Source organism: Primulina eburnea, chromosome 7 (assembly GCF_022965805.1).
Source record: "Primulina eburnea isolate SZY01 chromosome 7, ASM2296580v1, whole genome shotgun sequence".
Taxonomy (NCBI): domain Eukaryota; kingdom Viridiplantae; phylum Streptophyta; class Magnoliopsida; order Lamiales; family Gesneriaceae; genus Primulina; species Primulina eburnea.
The window spans coordinates 6,635,555-6,646,529 of NC_133107.1; the positions used below are offsets into that span (position 1 = coordinate 6,635,555).

At 38.0% G+C, this 10,975-nt stretch overlaps 1 protein-coding gene across 2 annotated transcripts; it reads right to left on the reverse strand.

The window, feature by feature from the left end:
- Nucleotides 1–240: 240 nt before the first annotated feature.
- Nucleotides 241–3,831, reverse strand: LOC140837011 (protein FAR1-RELATED SEQUENCE 5). Of its 2 annotated transcripts, none has more exons than XM_073202976.1 (3): nt 3,678–3,800; nt 1,135–3,417; nt 241–895 (listed from the first exon to the last, which is right to left on the reverse strand). In XM_073202976.1, the coding sequence occupies exons 2-3, from the start codon at nt 3,307–3,309 to the stop codon at nt 722–724; spliced, it is 2,349 nt and encodes a 782-aa protein (XP_073059077.1). In that variant the 5' UTR covers nt 3,310–3,417; nt 3,678–3,800; the 3' UTR covers nt 241–721. The 2 variants fall into 2 exon arrangements, with proteins under 2 accessions (XP_073059077.1, XP_073059076.1); XM_073202975.1 differs by having other exon boundaries at nt 242–895; nt 1,135–3,381; nt 3,678–3,831.
- Nucleotides 3,832–10,975: the final 7,144 nt, after the last annotated feature.

The following is a 10,975-nucleotide window of genomic DNA, read 5'->3' on the forward strand; positions in this document are numbered from 1 at the left end:
GGGGAATATGATTGGCTATGGTAGAGCGAATGACGGCTACACCGATTGGTTGAAAGATATATTCTCAAAAGTCATGCCTTGATAAGTGATTCGAGCTCTCCTCATCACCAGATCATTCAGTGGCATAGAAGACTAGGGTAGCCTTCGTTTTATGTTTTAGAAAAACTTTATCCAAATTTATTTTAAAGTCGTGTAACGTCTGCGATGCTTGTGAACTTGCTAAGAACACCAGAACTTCATATCCTTCCATTAATAATAAAAGTTCCAACTCGTTTATGATAATTCATTCTGATGGGGGGAACCCAATAGTTTCTTTACCTGGTTATAATTTTTCGTGTCAGAATAACAATATAAAAATACAACCTGAGTAACTATGTACATGAAGTCAACCGATGATAGTTAGATGCATCAGTTACATTATGGTGATCTTGAACTATTGACACCACAAACCACAAGAAGAACCTATATACGAAACAATGATACTACCGTAACAAAGAGTGCAGCAGCAAGTTTCAACTTCTCCACATAGAATCATCTGCTACAGCCAGCAAATGGCAACCAAGTGCTGAGGTTTTGGCAACTACACACAGAATCATCTGCTACGGCTGGTGATGGCGTGCAAGTTGAATGCTTCTTCAATGTTTAAACAGAAAACTAAATTCTATCTGAAAAGCATGAGCCTCATGTATGCCAGAGAAGGTAGAGTTGCAACTTTACAAATTTAAATGCCATCCTTCATGCTAAGCTTTATGTTTTGGACTTCTATGGATAAACGTTGTTTATGGTCCTCTATATCCTTCAATATGGAAAGGAGGTTCGAGCGATAAACTTCACACTTCCCATTGGCACGCTCCAGCTCACGGGAAAGCTCGTCAATTTTTTGATCCATGTCATCCTAAGTAAGAGCGATTAAAATTTTTTAATCAACATTTTTACTCAAGTCTCCTCCCATAAAATTAAGTGATTTATCACAACAAAACAAAAGAGACCATGAATTGCCACAAGTAAAACGTCCAGATGCATGCAAAAATTTTCTATTATCCAGTCATCTGATGTAGAGCAAGAGAGTTTTGTGTAAAACTCGGGTATTTGGAAATAGTAGGGGATCATGCAGTAAATACTTTAGCAACAAACCTCGGATAGCTTCAGGGTGAAGCTCCCTTGCCCACCCATGGAACTACGATTTAGCTGAATTTGATCTTTTGCTGAGAAATCCCTTGTAGGCCAATTGGTAAAAGAAGTCTTTCCAACACTTTTCGTTGCCAAAGCAACTTTCTTTGAAGCCTCTGCCAAAGCAGCCATAGAGACGTCGTAAGAGTCAGAAGATTCAGCTCCTTTATCTATATATTTTAGTGCCTCATGTCGAAGTGTGATCTGCCGAACGGTATGAGATTCCAAATAGCCATTGAATGGATTTGTAATACGTTCTTCCAAAGCGACATTACTCTTGGCATTTCTTGTCCATCGCTTCAAGATATAATGAGATGGAAGTGTGAGAACATTAGTCACTCTGAACACTGCCAACACATGCCTGCAAAGAAGACCCGAAAATTCAAACATCTGGCAGCTACAAGTGGCTCTCATTTTGAGAACATCAAACCTCACATGGTAAGTTTTGTGGTCTTCCCCGAATTTCGCAACTTGATATATAATGACCTCTCCATCATCCTCCATTTTCGACGCCGTAAAAGTGAGAGTGCTAACCAGCTCCTCTTGAAATCTTGTGAATAGCTTTCTAGTGTAAAGATCGGATGCCTGTTTCTCCATAGGAGAAGGAGTCTTCAAAGCTGCTGATGTATTCATCGTATCAAAATCAGCTTTAACTTCTTTTTCATGGCGACTCTCCAACGCTTTTTCGTACAGCTTGAAGAACTGGTTAAGGTTGGTAGATGCGTTGATATATCCATCAAAATACGAGTTCATACTATCGCTTCTCTGAGTTATAGACATTTCGGCAAAAAATGAGTCACGCAGATATGCAGGGACCCATTGTCTTCTTTCACAATAAATGGACTGAAGCCACCCGTGATCCCTAAGATCGTACTTATCAATAAATGAATGCCAGCAAGATTCAAATTCCTCGGTGCTCTCACACAAATTTACACACTTGTGCAAGTCAGATTCAAAATGATGGTGTTTGAGCAACATGTCGGACAATTTCTCTTGACATTTCTTAAAAATATGCCATTTACAGAAACGATGACGAGTATTGCGGAAAACCTGATTGATTGCAGACTGAATCACACTATCATGCTCAGTCGTAAATGATACTGGAAGCTGCCCCGAAAAAGCTTCCAGCCAGGTCTTGAATAGCCATACAAATGAAGCTTCTGATTCATTAATTAGAAAAGCACAACCAAATAGAACAGGTTGTCCATGATGGTTCAACCCTGTAAATGGTACAAACGGCAATCTGTACCTGTTTGATCGGTATGTGGTATCAAAAGTGACAGTGTCTCCAAAATGATTGTAGTTGGCTCTGGCCTTTGGGTCAGCCCAGAACACATTGCCTGCACATTGTTCGTCGTCCCCTTGCACTGCATAGAAAAAAGCAGGATTCTCGGCTTGCTTCTGCTTCAAATAATCCAAAAGCAACTGAATATCTCCTTCCATACTCCTCTGACGATTGTTTCGAATATAATTTCTACAATCCACTTCGGTAAACCCAACTTTGCTAATGTCACCATACTCCTTAACGAGGACAGACATGATCCTCCTGGGGCCCATTCCCGCAGCCTGCAAGGTGTCAATCAAGGTCTTCGCAGGTCCAGAAATCTGACGATGCGAGCGGAGGCTATGAACTTGGTCAGGGGGAACCAACTCATGATTATGGTCCTTTCCGAATCCAAACACTATCCATTTCCCAGAATCCTGTATCTTGACAGACAACGAAGCCTTACACCCCACCCGAGTTATTGTTCGGGGGCGCTTGACTTCTCTATCCTTGGTACGCTTCTCATTCATGTTGCGAAACCCCTCCTTCGCACAAACAAAAGACCTTTGTATGATTGCCCCATCCTTTCTAGAGCGACGTGAGGAGCTCACACGAGTACTGAACCCAACCCGCCTGGCATATGAGTTATAAAATGCCTTGGCAGCCTCCTCGGACTCAAATTCCATCCCCTCACAAGGCTCAAGATCAGGTTCTCCTTCAGGAATGTAAGTTTGGAGAGAAAAAGCACCATCACCGAATGAACCAACATCATTAGGAGAACCAACAGAAATCATTTCATGACCATTAGGAGGCTCCATATCCATATGATCGTCCCCTCCCAATCCTATATCAAATTCTATCACCGCATTCTCCATTGTTGTTGTCAACAACACAAGTCCAATACTCCGAATTACAATCAAGCAAGAATTCAATGACAAACAACCATCCTGCAATTAATGTAAGCATGCAACTTGTAATCAACGCTGGAGAAAGCACAAACAACAGAGCCTAGAGAAATGCATAAAACCCCAAACAGCAAGGATTTCCAACGTGAAAAGGGTATGCAAATCAAGAGAGAAAAACCCAAATCATTAAACCGTTGCACTCATCAACCTTGAAACATTTGGATAATCACATAATTAAACCGAAATAAGAATCCATCACTGAAGAAAAAACCAAAAAATCAAGAGACAACTAGCTTCGCAATGATTGGAGAAAATCAAAAAAGCAATCAAAATGTTACCGGAATCTATGGCCTGTCTTTATGCGAAAAGATGGGAGCCGTGGAGCGGGGATTCAAAGGGAAGTAGAGTGCAGGGCTGGCGATGGTCTCTTGCTGCATATTAGCATGCCCTAATTTTCTAGAGGGGCTACTTTGATATCATTGTTATGTTGAGGGTCATATTGTAATTTAAAAAATAACTCGAGTGAAACAAGAAAGGAAATCCAAAGTGAAAAATACTTGCAAAAATCAAATTTATAAAGGAAAAAAAATTTCACAGCAAGACCAATGAGAATCGATCCAATTAGGGATGTAGTCGAGCCGAGCCGAACTCTTGAATGTTTGAGTTTGGTTCGTTTATAATCGAGCAGAGCTCGAGCTTTATTTAACGAATATATGCATGGCTTATTCAAGCTTAATAAATATGAATTATACATTTAAATTTTCATTAAATTAATTAAAAATTAAATTATATATTTTAAAAAAATATATTATTCTTATTAAAATTTGTAAATTTATTATAATAAATAAATTTAATAGATTTGTCTATATATTTCATAAATAATATGCAAAATCAATAAATCAAATATCAAAACTATTATTTTTTCATCTAAAAGATTACTCATGAACTTACCATCGAACATGTTCACGAGCTAACGAGCCGAATACTGTAAAGCTTGGGTTTGGTTTGTTTATCTTAACCAGCCTCATTAAACGAGCTCAAACGAGATTTTATCGAATCGAGCTTCGAATAGCTCACAAACGGTTTGGTTCGTTTACATCCCTAAATCTAATCGATAAAATACTGAAACATATAAATTTTTGGATTATAGTACAAAAATTATTTATTTCACTTTCCTAAACCAATTATTATAATTTTGAGTGTTTTTTATATGACATCTATGGTAATTTTTGAAATCAACTGTTGAGAATAAAAGAAACAAAATATTTAAAAAATTACTTTTAAGAATTGAAAGAAATTTACTAGATTTTTAACTTAACTTATGTTTAGAAAAAAATTATATAATTATTTGAAATATAATAATTGTTCATTGCAGTTGTGTAATAAAAAGAACATAAAACTATTGTATATCAATTTTGTGAAACAGATATTTAACATATTCTAAATTATTAAAAAAAAATATTATTTTTATGTTAAAAACATTATTTTTCATTATCCGATAAAAAAAAATTATGACCATCTCATTAGATATCAACTTTAAAAAGCAATTGAAACAAATTAAAGGTGTCAACTCAGGTGAATTGGGTCGGGTTGAGGCAAATGCATTACAAAAAATTCTCAACCTGAACCAGACCCATAACCGACCACCCTAAACTTGAACTCGAATCATACCAACCCGCCAACCCGATTTTATTTGTATCTTTATTATTTAATTGTTTAACAAAATGATAAAAAAAAATCAAAACATATAAATGTATAATCATTGAAGGCAAAAACTTGTGGGAGACGGTCTCACGTGTCGTATTTTGTGAGACAGATCTCTTATTTGTGTCATCCATGAAAAAACATTACTTTTTATGCTAAGAGTATTACTTTTTATTGTGAAGATTGATAGGATTGACCCGTCTCACAGATAAAGAATTATGAGACCGTCTCACAGGAGACCAACTCTTCATTGAATCTCATCTGTATTCAAAGTGAAATATAAGGCCGACTTGTCAAATTTAATGACCTGTCCCGAGGCCACCTCATACTAATGCATACACTCCCATACATTTTGCCCCTCCTCTGTCGGCGCCTTTAAAAATACGAGGTTGACATCGGCAAAAAATAACGCCCAATCCTCACACCATGAATGAGCTGCCTTGCTTCCAACCTATTCAGCATAGCTGAAAGACCCTAAACACAAATAACAAATAAATATGGAGAAAGGGGAACATCCAGTCGAATGCCTGACCGACGATTTCGGTTGGGAATAATTCTAGCAAGCAGACTAGGTCAAGTTATAGTAAATGGACGTACTGTCCAAGTATCGATCCCACAAAGACTATTATTTAATTACTAAGATTCAATTATTTTATTTAATCTAGGTAAACAAAAGTGAGTGATTGATTATTATTTCACCTAAGTGAATTTTTAAACTAATGAATGCTAATTAAATGACTAAATCAAATATCCGAGATGCTTGGAATTTGGGGATTTTCAAATTTAAATGAAATGACCGGGAACACACGATGGTAACAGACTTTTGATTAATATCATGGAATGGAAATATTTAACTATAGATCATTTGATGTCACGATGCGATTCTCTATATTAATCATAAATCTATTTCTAGAATTTATAATCCTATTTTCATTTAACAGTCCAACTATTTCTAATTGAATTTAATTAAACAAAAACGCATTCATCAACGATAGAGTCACAGCTGTCGCTTAAAATCGCACACTGAAATCGAATACTATTTCTGTCACGCCCCGAAACTCGGGTTTGACACCGGCGTCGCTCATCAATCACAAAATCGAAAAACGACCAGCCTCGTAGCACAGTATAAACCGAAACCAGTTTATTTCATAAATTCGCCAAAAATAATCATTGTCTTTACAACTGAATAAATTGAATAAATTGCGGAAGCGTTTACAATGAAAATAAACCTACTAAAATTCTTAAATCCTTGCAGCATAACTCTCGATGTTTAAATAATTTCACTATCCCCAAAATTGATCCGACTCTTCATGCTCAACTTGTTCCTCTGATTTCCCTTCGGATTTATCTGGGAATGTGTAAGGGGTGAGTATTTGGGGAAATACTCAGCAAGTGGGGGCCGATCGAGTACAATAAAAACAACATGCAATTTTCGAAATATACATACCATGCAAACATAATTCATACCACATGCGCATCATTAACCCGACACTGAGATTCATCTACTTTCAATGGTTTACTGATATCAGTCCCTAATTTTTACTCCTCTAAGGGGACGAGGCCGTATAGCGGTTATCTCCCCCACCGCGTAAGGGTACGTATGGTTGGGATTCCCACCCATATCAAGTTGAATTCTCACAGTGTCAAAACATTTACATCATGCCAAAAACATCGTAACCAGAAGAGTGTAGAAGAAGAATTGTACTCGCCCGAATTTTTCAAAAACGAAAATACATGCATAACGAATTTTAATCTTTAAAACAAGCCCACTTACCTTAAACTTCTTGAAGAAAAACGTGAAAACTCCGGTGGCTGGACTGCGGCAGCGCTTCGCTGTGCTCGAAAAATCCTAAGAACTAGAGGGGGAAATTCTCGAAAATAAGAGAGTAAAATGGTGTGATTTTCGAGACACTGAGCCCTCCTATTTATAGGGGTTGGCTGCTATCCTGATCGTGTACCAAATCGCGTTTGATTCTGAATCAAATCTTTATCTAAAATCGTGATCAAATCTACATTTATTCTCTATCCTAAATTTCGAAATATATATATATATATCCCAAGGTAATTTTCGAAATTATGCCTTGCCCAGTCTGTAAAATTTCGACTTTTGTGTCTAATTCCCAATATTCGGTAGATTTTTGACTTCCTAAAATAATAAAAATTATATTTCTTAAATCCGAAATTATTGGTATTTTTCCACAAATAAGATTTTGATTATTTTTCCTAAAATCCTGGTAGTTGAACTTTTTTTTCCCAGTCTGTAATTATCGCGTAGACTTCTAATGATTTTCGAAAATCCCTAATAATCCTTCCAATATTTCGAAAATCCCATGATAAAATCCTCAAGATTTGATTGGGTTATCTTCTTGCTTAAATCTTTATCCAGGTGTATCAAATCTTAGATCTATATCCGGTAAAATTCTGCAAATCTCAAAATCTGAAAAATAATATACACGGTATTATTTAAATTCTTGAGAAAAATTTATTGTACACGGTAGAATTATCCAATCTAAAAATTACAACCACTATCACGATAAATCGAGATCTCGGATTTTACATCCCTCTCTCCTTATGAGAAGTTTCGTCCTCGAAACTTTGGTTGGCTTGGTCTAGGAAGAGGTACGGGTATTGGTTCCTCATCCTTTCTTCTAACTCCCACGTGGGTTCTCTTTCAGTGTGGTTAGACCATTGCACCTTGACGTATGGAATGACTCGTCGCCTTAGTACTTGGTCCTTGGAGTCCACGATTTTGATGGGGACTTCTTCGTACTTTAGCTCTTCTCCCAAGTTACTTTCGATCATGAGCGGCTCTAATTCCAACACGTGGCTCGGATCCGGGATGTATTTCCGTAGTTGTGACACGTGGAAGACGTTATGAATTCTGGACATGTTTGGCGGCAGCGCCAATCTGTATGCTAGTGTGCCCACTCTTTCCAAAATTTCAAAGGGTCCCACATAGCAGGGGTTCAGCTTCCCAGCTTTACTGAATCGGACAACTCCTTTCATAGGCGAGACCTTTATGTAGGCCTTATCGCCAACGTTGAATTCCACTGGTCTTCTTTTCAGATCTGCCCAGCTCTTTTGTCTCTCTTGAGCTGCCTTGAGTTTCTCTCGGACCACTGTAACCTTGTCTACTGTCATCTGTACGAGATCGGGTCCTACTACTGTCTTTTCTCCCACTTCATCCCAATATAAGGGTGACCGACATTTTCTTCCACACAGAGCTTCATATGGAGCCATCCCAATACTGCTGTGATAGCTTTTATTATAAGCAAACTCGATCAATGGTAGATGATTGCTCCAATTGCTAATGAATTCTAGGCCACATGTTCGCAGCATGTCTTCTAGGGTTTGAATTGTTCTCTCGGTTTGGCCATCGGTTTGAGTGTGATAGGCCGTGTTAAGAGTAACTTTCGTTCCCATGGCCCCTTGGAAGCTCTTCCAAAAAACGTGAGACAAACCTTGGGTCTCTATCAGATAGGATGCTCACTGGTACTCCATGCAGTCGTATAATATTGTCCATATACAGTGTAGCTAACTTGTCCAGATTGTAGTTCATACGGACGGGTAGGAAGTGTGCAGATTTTGTAAGTCTATCTACAATTAACCATATTCCGTCTTGACCTTGCCTCGACTTTGGTATTCCTACCACAAAGTCCATGGAAATGTGCTCCCATTTCCACTCGGGTATCTCCAAAGGTTGCAATAATCCTCCAGGTCGCTGGTGCTCTGCTTTGACCTGTTGACACACTTGACATTTTGAGACAAATTCTGCCACATCTCTTTTCATTCCATTCCACCAAAAATTACCCTTAAGGTCTCTGTACATTTTTGTACTTCCTGGATGGACTGAAAATTTGGACTTGTGTGCTTCTGATAATATTTCTTGGCGGAGGTTATCGCTGTCTGGTACCCACAGTCGTCCTTTCATCCAAACGACTCCCTTGTCATCAATTTGCAAATCTTGAGACTTCCCGCTTTCGACTTGTTCCTTAAGTTTTTTTAGCTCGGGGTCTCGGTCCTGATTTAACTTGACGGTCTCTTGCAGACATGGCCGAGCGGAGAGTGAAGCTAGAGTGATCTTGCCTCCATTTTTCCGACTCAGAGCATCGGCCACTTTGTTCGCTTTACCTGGATGGTAACTTATAGTCAAGTCATAATCCTTCAGTAGTTCGATTCATCGCCTTTGCCTCATGTTCAGTTCTTTTTGGGTGAACAAGTACTTGAGGCTTTGGTGATCCGTGAAAATTTCACACTTGGCGCCATAGAGGTAGTGTCTCCAAATTTTTTTAAGGCGAAGACAATTGCTGCTAACTCAAGATCATGCGTAGGGTAGTTCTTTTCGTGCGATTTCAACTGCCTTGACGCACACGCAATCACTCTTCTCTCTTGCATGAGTACGCATCCCAGACCTTCCTTAGATGCGTCACTGTAGATGGTGAATCCCTTATCTTCAGTAGGTAAGATTAGCACTGGCGTGGATGCGAGCTTTTCTTTTAACGTCTGAAAACTTTTCTCGCAACCTTCGTCCCAGACGAACTTGGTATTCTTCTGAGTGAATTTAGTCAGTGGTATGTCGATTGAGGAAAACCTTCGACAAACTTTCTGTAATAACCTGCCAGTCCAAGAAAGCTCCTGATGTCTGTGGCGTTCTATAGCCGAAACTCACTACTATTGAACTGGAATAAAATTTCCTCTCCATTGACCTATGAAAAGTGAGATATTATTTCTTTGGTCTTCTTCACTTGGTAAGAAAATGAAGATCTCCTCAGTGAACAACGCTAAAAAAATTGTCAAGTAATGGCTTGAACCCCTTTTTCCGAAGGCTGTTTTGGGAAAATCTTTAGCCCTGATCTTCAATTGGTAGTAGTCTTTTCCCAGGCCGAGTTTGGAAAAGTTGTAACTTCTTTAAGTTGATCGAAAAAAATCGTCTATCATTGGAAGAAGATATTTATTCTTGATTGTGATCTTATTGAGTTCTCTATAATCTATACACGATCTCATACTTATATCTTCCTTATTCACAAACAGTACTGGAGTTCCTTATGGAGACGTACTCGGTTGGAATTGCTTCTTTTCTAGCAATTCTTCGAGTTGTTCTTTTGGCTCTTGGAGTTCAGTTGGCATCATTCGGTATGGTGCTATTGAAATTGGTGCAGCACTGAGAACCACATTGATTTGAAATCAACCTCGTGGTCTGAGAATATCTTGAGAATTCTTCCAGAAAACGTTCTGGAATTCTCGCATCATTAGGGTATCTTCCAGCTTGAGCTCAATTTCTTCCTGCACTTCGTTCACCATTTCTAGGTAACTTCTTTGCCTGATTTTTTTATGGCTTTCCAAGTCTCGGAAGCAGAAAAATGTATTTCTGTCTCTTGGCATTGCCATGATACCTGATTTTTTTCTTGGTTCACGGTTTGGATTTTGAAATTCTTACTCCGGCAATCTGCTATTGCACTGCTCTTAGATTACCAAACCATCCATACGATGACATTGAAATCTACCAAAGTACTTGGAATCAAGTCGGCACGGAATATATGCGAATAAATGATGATTTTATTTTATCTTGAAATTATCACAATTATTATCTCAAAACTTAAAACCCATATAAAATCTTGGAAATTAACTCAATATCAATCTATACTCTATTGATTTAAATCCCAAAAATTATAACTCAATCGTCATAAAATCTTATTCAACCTCGAACAAATGAAATAAATCCTCAATTAATTCTTGTTCTAAATCTTACTTGCACTAAACCTTACTTTCCTCGAGACCATTAGCTTAGAGAGCTCTACCACAACTATTTCTACTGAATGTCTTTCTCCTTTAATTATTCTTAGTACCGTAACAAAATTCAAAGCTTATTCTACTGTCTTTTTCCTCAATACCAAACAATATCTCGTAAATTATTTTACATAAGGTCGTAATC

What these genes read in the sequence shown, in the direction of transcription:
- LOC140837011 (XM_073202976.1), bottom strand. Translation starts at nt 3,309, where the DNA reads ATGGAGAATGCGGTGATAGAATTTGATATAGGATTGGGAGGGGACGAT. An exon ending in TCACCCTGAAGCTATCCGAG is followed by an intron (nt 896 to 1,134) that starts GTTTGTTGCTAA and finishes GCTCTTACTTAG; the next exon opens with GATGACATGGATCAAAAAAT.